General features: G+C 35.3%; 2 protein-coding genes across 4 annotated transcripts; both read left to right on the forward strand.

Annotated features, from left to right (window-relative positions):
• The first annotated feature begins 4,035 nt into the window (after nucleotides 1–4,035).
• On the forward strand, nucleotides 4,036–14,603 carry LOC143179451 (uncharacterized). 2 transcript variants are annotated; one of them, XM_076378690.1, is made up of 5 exons: nucleotides 4,036–4,344; nucleotides 8,051–8,293; nucleotides 10,114–10,215; nucleotides 13,331–13,456; nucleotides 13,660–14,603. In XM_076378690.1, exons 2-5 carry the CDS (start codon nucleotides 8,128–8,130, stop codon nucleotides 13,749–13,751), a joined length of 486 nt encoding a protein of 161 aa, XP_076234805.1. In that variant the 5' UTR covers nucleotides 4,036–4,344; nucleotides 8,051–8,127; the 3' UTR covers nucleotides 13,752–14,603. The 2 variants fall into 2 exon arrangements, with proteins under 2 accessions (XP_076234805.1, XP_076234806.1); XM_076378691.1 differs by lacking the exon at nucleotides 4,036–4,344 and having other exon boundaries at nucleotides 8,103–8,293; nucleotides 10,092–10,215.
• A 597-nt stretch (nucleotides 14,604–15,200) lies between these two features.
• On the forward strand, nucleotides 15,201–18,773 carry LOC143179270 (uncharacterized). 2 transcript variants are annotated; one of them, XM_076378413.1, is made up of 4 exons: nucleotides 15,201–15,319; nucleotides 16,285–16,411; nucleotides 16,660–16,908; nucleotides 18,679–18,773. In XM_076378413.1, the coding sequence occupies exons 1-3, from the start codon at nucleotides 15,253–15,255 to the stop codon at nucleotides 16,892–16,894; spliced, it is 429 nt and encodes a 142-aa protein (XP_076234528.1). In that variant the 5' UTR covers nucleotides 15,201–15,252; the 3' UTR covers nucleotides 16,895–16,908; nucleotides 18,679–18,773. The 2 variants fall into 2 exon arrangements, with proteins under 2 accessions (XP_076234528.1, XP_076234527.1); XM_076378412.1 differs by lacking the exon at nucleotides 18,679–18,773 and having other exon boundaries at nucleotides 16,660–17,014.
• Nucleotides 18,774–19,526: the final 753 nt, after the last annotated feature.

Genomic DNA, 19,526 nt, shown 5'->3' on the forward strand with positions numbered 1-19,526 from the left:
AATTCGTTTGATTTTCAAAAGCACTGCAATTATCTTAATTATTACTAAAAAATTTGATGTCTTGAGGGAAAATGGAATGGTAAATTTTCTCGCAGATGGCGAAAGTTTGTATATAGAAAAAAATAGTATATATCTGGTTAAACAAAAGCGTGAATATTACTGTACTTAAAAATCGGCTTGAACTTTTTAAACAACCTAATAATTTGTATATGTAAATTAAGCTTTTAAAGGCCCTTGTTCTATTGTGAATAATTGGTATCAGTCGAATTTCAATTCGAAGATAACAGTAAGTGTAGTTCAACTGTGAATTATATATTTTACAGAGTCGTTTTAGAGTTCACACATACAGGGTGTGTCACAATAAAAAGCATGTGGAGCGTGCAAAGGCTAGGCACTGGCGCACCCATAATAAGTAAAATTGCATATGAACGCTGCGGTTCAGTCGAATCGAATTTTGATAAAAGATTATTGCGAACGGAGGTACAAAGTATTCGATTAGAAATAAATCATTTGGAATGGTAATTCTGTTTGATGATAATCAATTTCTGTAGAATCTATTCAACTTGAGAGAAATTAATTTACTTCAATTTTTTTATGTAATTAATAGATTATGAATTTTTATACATTCATAAAAATTTGAAGTGTGTAAAAAGTTACAAAATGTACATATATAACATTCAAAAACCTAGGGAATATGAAATATAGAGTGCAAATTATAGTACGTGTATTTGAAAGATGAAATAAATTCTTACTCAGGTTCCACTTCTTTGACTGTGTTTAGAAAAATATGAGATTGCATAAAAATCCACAGTTTAGTAATTAGAATACTATGTAATATACTATGCATATTGCAAATAGTACTGAATATTATAGAAAAAATCTCATTCATGATATAACTATTATATTGGAATAGTTACACATACTCAAGTTTTTCACAGATGATATTTTAATTTTCCTTGATCGCGATTCGTTTCAGTGGAATGGCACACCTACGGGTAACCATCCATGCGAAAGCAAAAAGTTAAGCATGCGGGTTTTCAGCGGCATTGGAAATTGTTTCAACGAACTATTAAAACGAGGATATAATTTGTTAGCGTGAATGTCCCTGCCAGATTCACAGCTGCTTTCTAGGATCAATAAGATTTCCCAACCTTGAAGGGTTTCTCAGGTTTTCAATTATAGGAGATTTAATATTAGATTACAGAGCGTTTGAATAATTTCTGAAGATTCAGGATTCTTATTCGAATGAACAGAAATAGGTTTCTTGGTAGATACTGTAAAGTAATTTTAATAAAAAATACTTTGAACGAGGAAAATATCTACACTCAGACTTTAAAACCAGGATATTAAATTGAAATGTGTATGAGGTACAAGGCACTACAAAAAATAAATAGAAGAGAAGATATGACTAGTATAATATTAGTTCAGGAGGGTAGAATTCCAAGAAGAAATCTAATAAAATTGGTATAGAGACTAGGAATACTGCTTTCAAATATAAAAAAAAAGGTATCTTTTAAATTTCCACGAAGAAAGTACAATCGAAGAATTATAAAAATTGTAACATAATTTTGCAATAGAATCTCCATTTTGATCCACAGCACCTGGATCCAGGCAATTGATCATCGAAGAGGTGTCTGGAAATTTTCTTTTTCTCGAGGATGTCAGCAGGCACAGGACTGAACCGGTGAGAGGACTCTAGCCGAGAAGATCAATAAGCAACGTAAGCGGACCCTTCCTCACAAGGCTTTCAATGCGTTCTTCGAGCGGCTTTATAACACGTATATTCGTCCCATCCCTTCGAAACCAGGTGTTTAACACCGTGAACGCGACAGAGTTTATACAGTCGTACTCAATCGTCCGCGACACACATTCGCAGATATGCCTTCTGGCGAAGCTAACAATGACTATATTATGTAAAACTATCTACGTATCGTGTGCTGTAGTTATACAGGGTGATCGAAAGAAGTTTAACTTCGAAATAATTGATAATTTATGGGTATCCCTAATACTTTATTCTAACTTGAAGTTCTGTGCATTTTACATATTTGAATCCCAGAAAGAGTGTATTAAGTTCACTTTTTTTTTCTGTGTGACTTAATGCATTTTGGCTCTAGGCTCCAGATGTAGTTTTGAGATTATTTGAAAATAGCTAAGTTTGGATTTGTATTGTTCATTAATTGAGCGATTCAATTAGAGAAAAGCTGTGGAAAATATCCAGCTGATGTTGAACTTTTCTTCTTCGTGTTTTAAAGTTGTATCAGACGTAGGAGTAATATTTATATAGTGTATTTTGTGGTGTATCTTTATCACTTAGTATTCTTAATCTCTAGATCTAGATCATACATGTTTCGTCGTAGGTATAAACACGCGAGATATTTCGCAGAATAGAGTTTACAACGGTAGTAGCGTACTGGATACCGTAAAGGCTGCGAACAACTCGAAAGAATAACAAATAGTTGTGCTTAGATCGAGCTCGTGTTACGACCTCCTGAAATAAAGTAAAATAACATATGTATCTATACGCGGAATAGATAAGCGTATCAAAACGAAAGGCATCGAAACGTTTTCATACACTCGACACATCCAATTCGTACCCCATTTTGTAAATAGGGTAGCTGCAGAAATCTAATTTTTCATTTAAATTATACCATTTATATACATATTTAGAATTAAGTAATATTTTCTACACATAAAAACCTTAAAGAATCGTCTAACATTTGTTTGAATCTACAATAATAAATCAAACGAGTCCTCAGAGTTTGTCACTCTCATTCTTGAATCTGAATAGAGACTCTAGGCATCACCAATTTTAAGAACAATTCCCATTTCTGCGGAATCAAATTTCTTTCGCCAAAACTACGAGTAAAAAGCAAACTTTGGTAAAGCTGTATTAATCGCTTCTGTCAAAGCTCCACCAAACATTTGCTGTATTAAATCACATCAAGATTTATAATTTCCCCGTGAGTCTCACGTCAGCCGCGACTTCGACAATCGTCCTCGAGTCTATTCACGTTTTAACAGGCCCTCGAGCTCACGTGCACACTTTTACTATTCAGCTGCCGAGAACCCTACGACCAGGAATACGTGCCTCTTGGTACGAATGCTTAAACGCGCAACCATTCGTACAAAGTGGATGCGAACCCGCACTGCTTGTAATCGTACACACGAAAATTACGGTCCCAAATTAGACCACCGTATTCATACACATTACCTGACTGAAATGCAGAAAAGGGTAGAGACTGTGCTAGGGAATCCTCATTGTGATATGTTCGTCGCAGAGCAGAAAATTTTTGATCGATGTACGTCGAAAAGGTATATCTATGTATGTATGATATTGTTCACATTGTTGGGATAATTTTTGTTTTGCTAGGGAAAACCTTGACAAGATTTTTGGATTTTTAAATTGATTGTGAATGAACGAGTGAGCGATTGGACATGTGAAATTGTGAATTTGTGATTGTGACTGTTGAAGAAGTTTGTTTTAATGGAGAACACTATGAGTATCGTGTTATTATGAATGATGTTAGTTTACACAAGTGTTGACCAAAGAAACAAACATTTTTAATAGAGTTTATTGAAATAAAATAACTACGAGACTGGATGTTGACGCATTTATGAAAATTTGAAACGTGTAAAAGGTTGCAGAATGCATATGATATTTAAAAACATAGAAAATATGAAAAATAGAGCGAGAATTTCCTTTTAATCGAATACTTAATAGCAGATTACGTTCATTATTATTATCTATATTTCCGCGAATAATAATAAGTTTCGCGATAGTTCAGACGCGAAGGTTTACTTTTGACTTTCTGGTAGATATACCAGGAGCAGCCACTAAAATGTACAAACTGTTCCATAAAAAACGCGACGATTGCAGCAATTTTTATTGCAGTCTTCGTTTAAAATACGTGGATTGTGAACTTTCCTAACGATAACTCTTTGCAGATAAGCCTGATGCGGAGGAACGTTCGTAACGCACAGCAGTGGTGGTGGCAGTGACAGCATGAGGACGGTGGTGGTGCTGCCCAATGCTGTTTTCAGCCCTCAGTTCCACGTAACCTGCAGTCTTCGTCGGTCGCTCGTCGACTCCCATACGCGTTTCGAACTGTTCGACGATATCGCGGAGGTTCAATAATCTCTGATTACTTAAACGAAGTTATCGTTCCGTGTTTGCAATTTGTGACTCTGTGAACATGATGCACTTAAGTGATCCTCGGCGTGTGACTCGGTTTCGTTGCAGTGGATTCCAAACCGGCGAAGGACATTGAAGAATCAAATGGCTTTCTTACCCTCCACTCGATCGTGAGAAAGTGAAAAGGATCGAGCGTGCACAGTAAAACATTGGTAATTACTCTGTGTCGTTTTTATGTTAACTATTAGGGAAAACAGTGTTGTGTTAAATCGAAAGTCTATACACTTTGTGTATAGGAATAAAGCATGAAACTTCATTATTTTATGTTATTTCACTATACGATTTCTCCACTGAGTTTTTAATATTAAGAAACGCGCGTAAATTTTTGAAATAATTATTTAATTATGTATTAAAGTAAATAGCAATTTGGAGTTGAATATTTTCAGAAAATACGTAAATACCTATATTATTTATCCATCATAATAGTTCAATTTTTCACTTTGTAATAAAGGGGATATGGCTTCAAAGGACTAATAATAGTACTACAATAATTTTCATGAGTAAAATTACGTCGCGAAAATGAGTAGAAGATACATATAGCGGTATTAATTCTCGGCTGCGTAAAAAAGGAAAGAGGTTTCGATAACGATGATAACTCATCCCCTATCGTTTTCTTGCTTTTCGTAAGAGGAAGAAAAAAAAAGGAGATAATTCAAGCGGATCAAAGGTTGGCTACCCGATAAACATGCTACTCTCGAAAACGTAACGAAGGAAACGCGAGTTCGAGGATGAAAGAGCCCTCGTTCGATTCTAGATATAAGATGAAAGTGCGGGATATACTTACAAGCACGGAAGAGCATCTCTAGTCGTCATAATATTTAAGATAAGAGGATGATGGCTCATCTTAGCACGCGTAGATGTTTTGCATGCTAATCGGCTTTTACTGGAACACGAGTTCCAATCGCCCTCTTATATTAATATGAAACGCAACCTTTCCACTGTGCGTGGCTAATATTAGAACTACTAAGGATAAATGTACACTTAGATTTAGTTATATTACAAAAATAATTTAAAAAAGGGGAATAGATTGAGTTCTAATTATGGATTTGATTAATATTCAAGATTCAAGGTATTTTAATAAATCATCAAATATTATTTTTATTTATTACTTTATAAGTGTAAACACGTGAACGCTTTTTAGAAGTAACGCAAGTAGATTCATTATCTTATTTATCTAAAATCAAATTGGAGTAAATCCCTAGTTATAACAATATTCTACATATTTCAGTGAAATAATCTACCACCTGTTGCCTCTGAGTTAATTAAAAGCAAAACTGGCTCTTCTTACTCACTTTTATTGAAAGCTTCAATTATTTCCTTCAACCAAGAAGCGGATTATAAATCAAACCACGTTGCTTTCTTTAGCAAATGTGGCCTCAGAAGATTACATATAGGTCTGAGGAAAATCAAGCCCGTTTCAATTTAGTTAGAAAACTTATTCTTTTAGTCCTTGAAGAAGAAGTTGGAAAAATACACCCACGTTTAATTCGAGTCTTCTCGAGGACGCTCGTTTGTTATTTCCTTGTAAACGACGAAAGGTCGTGCCACGAAGATATAACATTAATACAGTTTTATAACCAGCCTTGACTCTGTATCGTCTGGTACGCCATTACCATCTTGTTCTTGCTTCACTTACATCTTCGTCGGTGTCTCCAGAAAACCAGCCACCGCCGTGACGTAATTCCTCAAGTGGATAAACCATGTCCGCTTTCCGCCATATCGCGCGGCCAGTAACTTAATTAACTTTACGCCTAGTTACGAAAGTTTCCGACATGCTCTCGCCCCTGTTATCGATATTTTCCCGATTACTTGACAGACTGAGAAGATATTGAGACTGAGCTGAAGAGAACGACGCTTCAGAAGGGAAAACAGCATCGACAGGAAGACATTCCACGATGCCACCTTCGCTCGAAATGTCAAGACATCCGTGTTTCGCGTGCGGGGCCCTTAATTGGGTTTAATTAACGATCATCCCGTCTTTGTCATCGGTCTGTGACTCACGAGCGTGTCGTCGTTTCTAGTATTTATCGAGCTTTTTGTCTTTGCATTGTTCTTACTTTTCTTGAGAATTCGATAGTAGATTGGACAACAGATTCTAGAAATTTGTTAGAATGTTTGAGAGATTATTAGAGAAGCTGAGGTTGTTAAGAAGCTTGAGTAATTATATATTTGATTAGTATTAAAAGATCGAAGACAATTGTTGATAATAATCTTGGAGTTAGTATTTTGGATATTTTTTAAGTGTATTTGAAATTTGTATCGCTTTTCTCATAGTTCCTATATTACAATTGAGGGATTCATAAAAAAACAATCCTTGTCAAATATCAAGACGCTTTTTTAGAAATACATATTGTAGTGGCTAGAGAGACGCGCAACATAGTGGAACCCTTATGATATTTTCTTAAAAGAAGACTAAACAGAAATTAGAGGTGCTAGAGTATTTGTTTCCTTTCCTAAAGAAAGACAAAAATCGAATAAATTAGCTTTTGTTATTACCTTCTTAATTTTATGTTGAATTGTAAAAGAGTATTTTCGTTAAAGAAACGATTTGCAAACTTGGAAAAGAGAGTACAGCGCGTTCAAACACCAAAAGAAAGTAGACACTATCAGCGCTCCAAGCGTGACAGGGGTGACGAGGGATGAATCATTCTCGAAATGAAATGAATTACGCGATCGATATGAAAACCTCCCATAGTCCAGTCAACCTTGCGCTTTGCGTGCAACCAGGGACATTTAACATCGAAGCAGTCCTAGCAAATAACAGATATAAAGATAAGATGACGTAATTGTTTGATTTTACCCTGAACTTGCGTAGTAATTTTGCTCGACGACAGCCTCTATAATTTAAAAAGATTAGACAACATAATGCGATTATCTGATCTTTCAATGACCACGCGCTCTAAGCTTTTCCAATGTTTTAATTACTATCCATAGAGAAATATTTATTATATAACTGACTGTAGGATGGCATTCGTTAATATCGAATTTGAACGTACTAACAAGTCACTGAATTTTTATGAAACCAAAGCTATTGCTTCGCATCTTCTGAAGTTCTTTTAAAAAGGTTGAGAATGTGGATATCTTTGCACCTGGATCGTTCAAGGAATGAAGGGCCCTTTTCAGGGCTCGCCTTGAAACGTCGGGAACGACGATATGGCAATCGTTATCGTTTATGCACCAGTGTCCCACCAACATTCTTATCTGGTAATCTTGCATACGCTTCCGGTTGCGACGGGCATTATTCTATGCTAGTCTGTCTAATAAAGTGAAGGTACAGACTTCCTAACAGTGAGGCGTCATGTGCAGCTAAAAACTAGGAAAGAGCAAAATTTCCTGTGATTTAATTGTGGCCTACAGTTTGAACATTTAGTACCTTAATGATATTTTGTTATATTTTTTCGATTGAGGTATAGGAAATGGATAAACGCAAATTCCATTATTGTGGGTGTTAAAACAGGGTTAAAATTAATCGGTGAGTTGAAGAATAATGGTATTCATAGTATTTTAACACTATGATGTCATCAGTAGATCCCTTAAATTTCTTTGAATTATTCTTTGACTTACTTTTTACTACATTTTAGGATATCTTCTTAGTTTCTATTATATTATATTAATATTCCACATATCACAGAGGCGTGTTGAAAACGTTTTACAGACATCCAGTAAAGTCCTGAAAATGTCCAAAAGACTCCTTTGAGACGTCCGATGTAACAAATCAGTATTTTTTTAAAGACATCTTTAAGACGACTTTAAGACGTCTTAAGTCTTTAAGACGTACGCTATTGGATGTTTTTAAGATGTCCCAATTATGTTCTAAGACATATTTTCCAATATTAACCACACCCTTAATTTGTTCAGCATCGACTCGAACTGGAATTCGTCCGAAAGCCACACGTTAGCATCGCCCTCGAAGATGTCGACGAAGAGGTCCTAGCATGTGCTACACCGGTACACTCAAAATCCTGACACTGATCCTGATCATCGGTGATCTCGAATCAGTCACAGTGGTAAACTATCATCCAGAGGAGGAGTATATCTTAGAACATGAAGTTCTCTACGAAGATGCGATCGCCGAAGCAAAAAAGCTGGAAGTTTATCCGGGTAAATAGAACCTATCTAAGAATCGGATCATTTGCAGTGTTAACATGTTCTACTAGTTCTACTTCATTGTCAGGCTATGTGCACCACCGATGATACAAGCTGGAGCATTTATTATACGCACCAGGAATGTATAATTTGTAAAAATGTTAATGTATTACAAAATGAAGGGGTGACGTATAAAATTGATTACAAAAGGGAAGAAATTAGTTTGAAAGAAAGAAAGCTTGTTAGAGTAATTTTGTAAATTCTATAAAATTGAGCAAAAAATGACTTTTTATTATAAACAAAGTATAATTTTTTAATTATAGCAGTCCTTCCGTATTAATTACTTTTTCTTTTGAAAATAAGATCTTTTTAATACTTACTCTTTGCCCCAATTTTTTTTTTGCGACACGGACACCATTACCTATACCTTGATTCTCCACTGAACGTGTCTCATATTTGAACCGCCAAATGGCTCGTATGGAAGGTTCAACGTATGCCACCTGTGGCACATGCGCCAGGAAACCCATTTTCGTTGTTCAACTTCATTCAACGTCTGGTCTATAAAGCATCCTCACGCAGCACGGAAATCTATTTATCTTTCCTCCAAGAATAGCTCGCCTTTGATCCATTTAAACGGATACTTGGTCCACATCCTCCTCCCGCGCAAATTAACTACAAGAACGTTCGATTTTATTAATCGCAGCTTGTCTGTTCCTTTCTCGCAGCCGGTGTGGACAAGAAAGGTACTGAACTGCGACAGCTGAAACTTTTACCTTTTATTTTGATTCTTTCCTGGATGTCGTGCATGCGAAAAATAGAAATGGACAACGTGTTCTTTGGGATATATTTTGTGTCTAGAATCTAGAGTACTCTAGAGGTTGATGGAAGTTATGATCGATTAGTTTTCGAAGGTTGTGATCGTGGACAGGAAACGGGGAGCAAGGTCGCCTGCTTTGTTCGAGAATTTGAATCGACTACAATTTGCTTTATTTATACAAACGACTGGGAAGTTTGAGTTCATATATTATTGCTAATTCGGCCTTGCCTTAAATAACAAGTTTCCTTTTAATTAGTATATTTATTCATATTTCTGCAACCTTTAGATTAAAATCAATTATAAAGAAAAAGCTTTCATATATAAATTGGGAAACCATCTCTTTTATTTAAGTTTACTCATTGACATGTAAGATTAAAGAAGTATTACGTTTTTCTAAGGTTTTTTTAAATCAATGATTTTAATTCTAATGCACGGAAATATGGACAAGTATTGTAATCTAGGTTTTTTAATTCTATTGAGTCTTCTTAGTTGATGTCTTTTGTGTCAATTTTTAGGCTTGATTTTAGTTTTCCATTTTGATGTACTGTTAGGAAAGTGGAAAATATTAACATATTACAGGCAAATACTATGCGTGTATTATAAGACAATATCAAGAATAATGCCAGCCTCCACGGCACGGTTTCAAAACGATTGCGCAAAACCTCGGGACACTAATTAACGTGAATCATGCTTATATTCCCTCGGATTAACGCGATTGTCGTATGTTTTAATGATGCCACTTCGAATCGGGGATAATGAAACGGTAATTCTTAATTATTGAACGAAAATGATACGTGGTGCAGGCCTGTAATCTTTTATCAAGAACATGGTGTCCCTGTAGTTTTATCATAGCTTCGAGAGCTAAACGCTCTTCTCCTGACTCCAAAGAAAATATGCAAATGGCTGTTAATTTCCAATTTTCATTCAGTTTGGCAGTTTCCTTATATGTGCAAATATCGTAGCTATAGAATAAATAATAAAAAAATTGTATTACAGATTTCTGCAATTTTTTTAACAGGACCCATCCCAGGATGCAAACCTTGCACGAATTCAGAGATGACTTACTGCAGTGATGGAAGTGTCATAAATGATCACTGCTGTTGTGATCGCAGCTATAACAGTGAGTAAAATTACAGCGAAAATATATCGTGGTACAGTAGAACCTCGATAGTTGCAGATAAACAGAATGATGAGATACAAATATCAAGGTTCGCAATTATCGAAGGTTCACTGTATTCTCCAATCAAATATTTCTAGGGTTCTAAGTTTCTAAATTAATATTACCAGAAGATAACTCATTAGTGTAGCTCTTTGCCTTTCTCTAATTTTAATAGACACAGTTTCATAAATCCTTAGCAAAGTGGGACGGTCACCTTGACGTGTTGCTGGCTTTCCTGATTTTCTTTTTCATGTCTTTCCTCCTCATTTATTGTACACCACCCGCATTCTGCTTTTGTCCTTCGTTTATTTGCGTACAGAAATCGACTGAAAAAGCGACAATTGCATGCAGAGAATTCGTGCGTGAAGAATCGACAACGTAAACGTTGGCGGCTCGATTGTGCAACTCTTCACGGAAATTTCGAACAACGATAATGGAGGCTAGAGTCGTAATGCCATGTAATTCGTTCGACCAGAATCATAATACTCGTTACTTAAATCATAAAAACGCGATCTACTCAACTTCACCTTCGTTATTCTTCGTCTTTGTTTGAAGTTAATGTTTAGAATCATCCTTTAAAATCCCCATCTAGAACTAAACACTTTCTGGGTACATATGAAAGGTGAACAAACGATTGTAAATGAAATAATGATCTTTTATTTATGCAGTTGAGTTTTAAACAACAAAATTTAATACCAATTTTAATACAATACAATGTTTAATGCAATATTTTAATAAAGGTATTTTAATTGGTCTTTTAAAAGGTATCGTAATTCAGGAATAATTAATTTCTTTTATTTATATAATATGTAAGTGATAGTGATCGAATGACAATTAGCACTGTTTTCGAATCAATCAATTTTAAAATAGAAGTAGAGATTTTGAGAACCTGAACATTTTGCTTCAAATAAAGACTTAATAATGACGAATACTAAGAGAAATGGTAAAAAGAAATTGTGCAGTACTGTCAGAGTCAATCTATCAAATGACAGTAATTAGGTCGTTCACTCTAATAGTCCTCGTCAATCAAGTTGCATGTTTCGTAACAGAGTCCACTGAAAAAATTGAGTCAAAAGATCGATAAAGAGGGTTGAGTGAAGTCATCGAGGACTTTCAGGCACAGCTGAACGGAAGGACAATCACCTGTTCAGGAAATCATCGGTGTCCGTCGTAACGAGCCATCCTTGTTCCTCGCGCGTACACCATCAGACACACGAATGTTTGTATCAGGTGATTCATGCAAAACACTCACATAGTCCTGCTTAACAGGGACACCATGCTCATTCTTAGGTATTCCATGTGTATTCCGTTCAAACTCTCTGCGGCACTATCGGCCATCGACCCTTAACTCCGTTCGCTCGAATTTCTAATTAGCATTGCCTCTGGTGACCTTGCCTCAGAGCAGCAAGCGTTTTGCTAATTTCTTTTGGATCATGATCCATTCGTTTCGCATGCATCTGCAGTATTGCAGCTTCACTGGTTTGCAAACTTTTAATCGATAAAGCTGGTACCTCGATTTACAGACCACAGGTCTTACAAGAGAAAATGGAAGCTCAAAGTGTAGCTGATGCTCTTAGTCTTTAGTCGTTTTTTTCTTCCGTTGTTTCTGTCTAGGAAGATGTGATAAGTAAAGTGCCTAAATGTTCCATTACATACTCACAGATTTCTATAACATCGACTCGTCACAATATAGTACATCAACCCATATTAATTAACCATCTCTTTAAGAGCACTAATAAATGATGCAAAAGTGATAACACCTTGAGTACTTCATATATGCACATGCAATTCTGCATTATCTACCACTGAAACGCCGCCATCGACGAAACAGCGTCAAAAGGTTCAACAATTTCCGGGCGATCCGCGAATAATTCTCCAACGACGTTTCACTCGTCATTCACCGCACAATAGATGCTGTTAATACGCGTCGAGTAGTCGCGCGAATAGCAACAGTGCCAGCGATGAAATTGCGTTGCTGCACGCACCAAGCGCATGCAGTGAATACGTGAGTCTCTTCCGATCAGCCTTATGAATCGCACGTTCTTCTTTTGCACTTTTCTAATCAACTGCATCGATTAAACGGAACTGCAGTTCTTCGTAGAGAAATCAGTATTAGCAACGTGGTTTTGTGATATTTTCCTAATACTGAACAAGTAGTTTGTCATGAAAACTCAAAATTTCTTATTTTTGGTGTTGGGGAGGTGTGTGAGAAAAAATTTATTTACCAATAATATTTCTTTATAATAAAATCTTGATAGAATAAAATTTGTAATTTTCTATCATTTCAACCCCCTTTGAGATGTGATATCCCATGCCCCCGTAGAACCTCCTTCTTTATTGTAGCATCTTTTTAGCAGTAGAAAAATAAAAAAGATATTAAGCCAATTTTTGGGATCCTCATTAATTACAGAAACCTAAAGAAACAGCGTTCAATAATGTAAATTCATTAAAAAAAATAGTGAATGAAGTATTGTGTTTACGCGACTCTGGGCCTTTATGGGTTGATAACTATAATTAAGTAATTATTGAAAATTGAACGAAGAAATTTATGATTGACGAAAATTCTCTAATCCATCCTTAAATTCCATAGTATGAGAATTTCTTTTGTACTATCACTCTTTTAACTTTTCCTTATCTTTAGAATAACTTTCTTCTGTAGTCTGAGGAAGGGAGGAAATTGTGTTTTCTTCATTACGTAGTGAAATTTCAGATAATTTACACGAAGTCAGTGGATATCCAACGGAAGAAATCTCACAAGCGTTCCAAGAATAGAACAAACCATTGTTGCTAACTGGTCACCGTCATTGGAACCGATACCGAACCGGAAACCTTCACGTATCTCGTTACGTGAATTGATTGTCGACCAAAACGTGAAACTGGTCAATTATCGTGGCATTAAGTTTTGTATTCGAAGCCTCTATCGATTTTTGCTTCTCCCCTCATCATTTCTTCTCTAGCAAATCACTGTTGTATCTAACTTTTTGCGAACGAGTAGCAAAAATCAATACCTAATTTTTCTTTAACCGAAGTTATCGATACTGTCTATTGTCATATATACACGAGTCTATTGTTTTAGAGGTATTTCCCTTCGTGGAGCACACTTGTCGCGTGGGACCAGAAGAATGCGAAGTGCAAGCTGGAGACTGCGCTGAATACACGAGACTACGGGACTGCTGTTGTCATTCCTACTTAGCTTCCCTCTGTAAGTATCACTTGCGACAATAGAATACAGGGTGCAAGAAATACAGCTTTCAATATTTTAAAGGACGGTAGGGAAATATACACTTTTAGGTTGTTTACTTGCTGGGACATTTGATATCATAAGCATTTAGATATTGGTACTTCTTCTTTTATTTTCGTTATTCGACTTTTCCTCAAATTTTTCCCAAGTCATTTTCATTTCAGGGAAATACCTGGCGAACGACGCAGGATCCTGCACAAACGCAAGTTTCATAAAGTTCCTGGCGATATTGGTGGTGCTCAGGTTACTCTTATAACCGATCTAACAGTACACATTTTCGTACCAAATATTTTGTATAGTAGGAATTATTTTAATAAATTATTTTTTCATCGACGTGGGAGTTCGACGGACGTGCTACAACGATATGAACTCTGCAAAGATTCGATAAAGAAGTATATCATTGTATTGTACGAAAGAATCATGAATATCGCCTAATCGATACATTTATACTTTTCTATACGCACGAAACTATGCAGCCGAATGAAACGCAACGATTTGTACAAAGCTGTATTTAAGGGTTTCTTTTAAAGTTACTGTCTCTCGTTGTTGGTGTAAATGTAATTAGAACGTAGCATTATTCCTTTCGAGCGATGTTTACTTGTAAATGTGATTGTTACTTAATTTTAAACGAAAGGAAACGATTGCCTATACCGAGACACGCGATCGGATCGTTGCTACAGCATCCTCGATTTTCGTCTCCCATAAGTGCAGAATCGATTGATAATTTGTAGACGGAAGTTAGAGAAAAGAAGTTATAGTTGTGTACCAAAGTGAAATATATACGTCGAGGATATTTTTAATAACGTTTTCTACGATATGTAATTTCAAAATTGAATATAAATTTTGGACACAGTGTTTTTGCTACTCGAATGAGAATTGCGAAATTAAACCGGATCCGTGTAATCCGACTTTCTACTCCATCCACCTTCGCATTCGACGCACCTATGGGCAACACGAAAATCGAAATTTGTTGTACTCCCAAATTGGACATAGCAATCGTGAGAAGCAAATAAATGTATTAACAGATTGTTCAATTATTGAACAATTTTTAACTCGAAAGGTGATGTGTCTTTACACCTTTTAAATAATAAAACGATAGATAATCTGACATCTCTGACAATTTTATATTCCTATGGTAGCGATGGAGAGGGAGAAATAGATAAATTATGTTATATAATTAAACAGTTCATATGGAACTAATTTTGTACATCAATACTGACTCAGCACTTCTTTATTCAGGTTAATGAGTTCTGCAAACCTATGAACTTTTAGATAATCTTTTATGAGTTTCAATTATAATTAATGTATCTAGGTCAAAAATATAATAAATAATTGTTGAACAAAATAATACAAAAAGGAAATCGGTTGAAACATCAGCTGTTCAGTAAAGGTCAAAATGGAGAAATTAATCGTTATTCAAGAATTCCTGCTTTCAAATAATATTCAAATTTTCCTTATCAGTCAAAATATTCGAATGCCCATTAACGTGTGACGTTTCACGCAGAGCCATCCATTCGCTATCCTGTTTTCTTGCTTCTCGAATGGCACTTCCGAAGATCTGGGCCAGTTACGAGTAACGGGTACATCGACCATTTACGATCCTCCCATAAGAAAATCGTGTCGCGTGTCTGTAACTAAAAGTTGCGTGGGTTTTGTAAAGAAACCGAAGCACAAGTCGCGTAAGAGCTTAGTCCTTTGGAAAGTCTGTGGATGTGCCAAAGTGTTGACAGTGGCGTGTCTCAAATTTCGTTAAAAGAATGTCTGTCTTCGCGGTAATACTCAGTGCGATAGTGATTCTGCACGCGTCTGATGCTGCTGAATCAGGTGAGTAAATTAAAACGTGAAATTTCTTTCTTAAATCAAGTTAAATAATATAACAACCCAATTTGTCGATGCTAGTTTTTGCATTCGTAAGACATTTGTTAGAAAATTGTGATGTTCAAACATAATTTGATTTGATTGAATAATATAAACCCACTAATAGTCTATTACTTTACCTTTACCAAAAAGATTTTCTAGTAACTATTTATCATTTTTTTATGGCGTAATTATTTTTTTCCTTCAATTCTCAGTATTTGTACATGTAACAAACTTCTTATGAGAAATAGTTACACCCTCTAACATAAAGTTGGAGGGCATAATGTTGTCCTATCTTATAGTCTACTTCGAAGACTATCTTCAGGTTTCTATGTTTCTGGTTTCTTGATGTGGTAGCTCCTGCGGATCTAGTACTTGAGCCTCATTTTTGTTTTAACGTGGAGAATCTTCTGTTTTATTAAAGATGGCATTATAGTTTGTGTAAAATTGAGAAGATACTTTATTCCAGAGTCGATAAGTTATCGACTTTTCTTCATATCCTAGCAGAGGCGGTGCTGCCACCGCGTCATGCTTCTCTTTCCTCTACTGTCTTTGCCTCTAGGTGGATATGTATGCTTAACTGGATATTCTTCATCAGAGACAGAGTGTGTCATACTCTTGCGAGTTTTCCTCGTTAAAAGCCTCTCTCATTCGAGTCATGAATTTATGAATGCCCTCAGATCTATTCCTCTTCTTCATAAAAATTTTCTATCCTCAGTACATCCAGTTATTCTATTCTTGTACATCTTTTTGTAGCAATTATTTTAATTTGTTTTTTTGTTAAATTTACTTTAAATATCATAATAATTTATATACTTTCTGCTATTTTTATAAAAGCTATTTCATGTCTAAGAAATGTGTATGTACTTATGCAATTTGTGGTGATAATTCATGTAAAAATGTATAACGTGCCATTTACTTGATGCAATAAGGCAAGCAGAGCGACACAGAGAGTAGTCCATCACTAGGGGCCAAGCAGGCGGGACTATTCAGTCAAGCACCATTCGATAATCGATACACTTTCCCCATTGATAATGTACATCGACCATTGCCAAACAGGTAAGCGTAATAAAATCTAAAATTTTACTATTGATTTCTAAACAGGTTAATATAAATGGGCCACTAGTTGACCATGACCCGATACATGAATGCTAACTTTAATTTTAGGCTTCAATTCTAATATATTGAATGTACCTAATTAAAATTAAAATTAATGTTATAAAATAGTATCCCTAGTTACTGGGACCTCATAATTTAAGTTCAGTAATTTAATGTTTATTCAGTACAGCTAAGATCTTTGTTTTTAGGAGATGTCCTCTGTGCGACAGTTCAGTCTACCCTTATTGCGGAGAGAAATTATTGCACGATGCGTGTTGCTGCACTGATCCTTACATCCACAATCTACCCTATCAATGCAAATTAGCAGATTGTCGGTTTCTTCACGCGAACAACTGCAGGGAGCATAAATTGATCGCCACCTGTTGCTGTAGCGACGACTATCGATCGCTATTGAGGAGTTTCTCGTTTAAAGTTGCACTGTGATACTTCATTCGACGGTAATGAATGTCGACGTGCTCAGATTCTTTCGTTTCTGTATTTAACATTAATCGTTGTGTCATGTGTTAACTCTTAAAGGTGTAATATACTCGAGCTCTAATGCTAGTTCAACGTTATGATTATTTATTTTCATAATATCAAATTTGACGATATAGGTATGTGTAATAATGTAAAATTGTACTTATAACTCTTCCCTTTACATTGCCATGTTTATCAAAATTTATAGACTTTGCAAAAGTACAGAATATTTTTACTGTGCAAGGATTCTTAGTAGATTGCTAACTTTTTTGCAAAATCAGACTTTTTTTGATGCAGGCTTTTTTTGGTTCTTAGTAAGTTGATGAAAAGAGCAAGAATTTACTATATCAATTATAATAAATAGCGTTGAAAATAACACCAAGAAATATTTATTATGTTATATCGTATCTCTCATAAAAGAAAAATATTCAGAATTCAAAATATGATTACTTTGTCAGTTATCATTTCACGATGTAATATTATCGAAGTTTGTATTTTGTAAAATAATTGCGAATCATGGTAAACAAATGCGTAGGCCATAACGTAAGGTAATCGAAAATTATTTCATTTCATTCAATCTTCAAAGTTTTAAAAAATATGAACAGCAAAGGGGGAGACGAAAATGACTCCAGTGTAGTCATGGACTTGAACCATAATCAAATGATGTCAGTATAATGAAAATGATTGATACTTATTTGTACGCTTAAGTAAATCGAACAAGAATTGGAATAAACAATGAGTTAATGGTGACCTTAATCGAGTCGCTTTCTGCAGTTTGAAAAAATGGGTCAGTCAATCTGTGACGAACGCATCGTTCATTTATCTAGAATAATTAGCCCTGGCACGAGTTCGATAAAGGATTGCAATCCAAACAATACTCAGGAAAAGCCACGTTAGATTTATCTGCTTGGAAACATTTAAAAATAGCTTTCGTTTCAAATTAGAATCAAAACCAAACGAAATATATCAGTGTCTATATTTGCAATTTATATCACAAAAATATGATTATTTGATAGGGGAAATTTAACGGGGGACACTGAATTAAATTAAAATGCACTAGACAAGTGATAATTCCGATGACCCTCGGAATTATTTTTTTTCTCTTTGTTCATTAATCGTAAACGGTAATATCTACGTGCTCTCATTAATTGTAATTTATTGTAACTGGTTTCGAAACTGCCAGTTTAATTACGTTCTTGAAAATGTAATATAATTACGAAATCGTGGCTGATAGAATATTAATGACAGTTTCTCCAGTGCTTTCACAGTGGCATGGTGAAATGTTGTTACGGAATTATTTATTAATTATATATTATTAGAGCTGCATTTAATTATATTAGTTAACATACGTAATACCATTTGCATTTTATGGATATTGAAACCTGTTATAAACAAGACAAATTTTATTCTCATATTAATTATTAAATATTTAATCAGAAATGATCAATTTTTAAGTCGAAATAAACGATTTTATCTTGTTTCCTTAATTCCTCTCGTAGCACCATCATTAAATTTCTCGAAGGCTGAAAAAAATTAATAGAAAACAAAAATCATGTTTTCGGTGATAGAACCTCAGACCAGGGGGTAGGTATTGCTAAGTTTGAGGTCAAAGTCAAGGCCATACACGCGTCGAGATAATCGAATGGGTGGTCCTCAGGAGCGCACGTGCACCCCCACTTCCTCGAGAGCAAACGGGAGGACCGCTGTTAAATCAGAGCGAGACATTCAAGTAGTCGATTCTTCCTTTCCAGGTAGAAGTTCATCGCGAAGGAAGGAAGACGCATCCTCCGTGTTCAAAGTCAAGGTTATGCGAGAATCGCGATGAATTTTGAGAGTGAACTGATTATTCCAAAATCGTAGCTTCTCATCATTCTGTGTTTCATAAATAAAACTTAACTAAGGAATACAATTTTTTCTTATTATAGAAATATCCCTTAACATGTCGACTGTTATGTACTGTCTAATTGTGGAGAAAAGCAGCATTTACTAAAAGAATATTTTACAGCTGCAAAATGTCAAAATTATCCAAAAATGCAAAAAATTCAATTTCATATTTTTTTGTAGTTACTGCCTTCTTATATAGTACAGAAAAAATTTAAGAACGTATTGAAGATGCCCAGTAAAGTCCTAAGTTGCTTTTAGGACGTTTTAAATGATACTCATGAGATGTCTCAAAGACGTTCAAATTACGTCTATAAAACGTTCAGACAAGGACTACCACGAACACCTAAAAGTGTAAGTCTTTAAGACGTCCAAATTATACGCATAACTTCTTTTCACGAAGTTACAGTATTCCAAAAATTAACGTTTCAATGTAATAGGTACTGGAACAATCTTGCGAGTCACTACACAGTGAAACTGTTTTAAAAAATCTGTTTTACGAGTAATAACCTTTGAAAAAATTCAAGTTAAAAATTCAGGAAGTGTACCACACCTCTTTTCCATTGACTGATATTCGCGATGTGAAGCAAAAAATCAGGCGCGACTATCGTTCAATGGATTCAGTACAACGCTGGGAAAGACAAACACACCGATGAGATAAACTCGATTCCAGTTTGAAAACGGCTTTCGCGATTATTTCTCGAATCTCTGAATTCAT

Source organism: Calliopsis andreniformis, chromosome 5 (genome assembly GCF_051401765.1).
Source record: "Calliopsis andreniformis isolate RMS-2024a chromosome 5, iyCalAndr_principal, whole genome shotgun sequence".
Classification (NCBI taxonomy): domain Eukaryota; kingdom Metazoa; phylum Arthropoda; class Insecta; order Hymenoptera; family Andrenidae; genus Calliopsis; species Calliopsis andreniformis.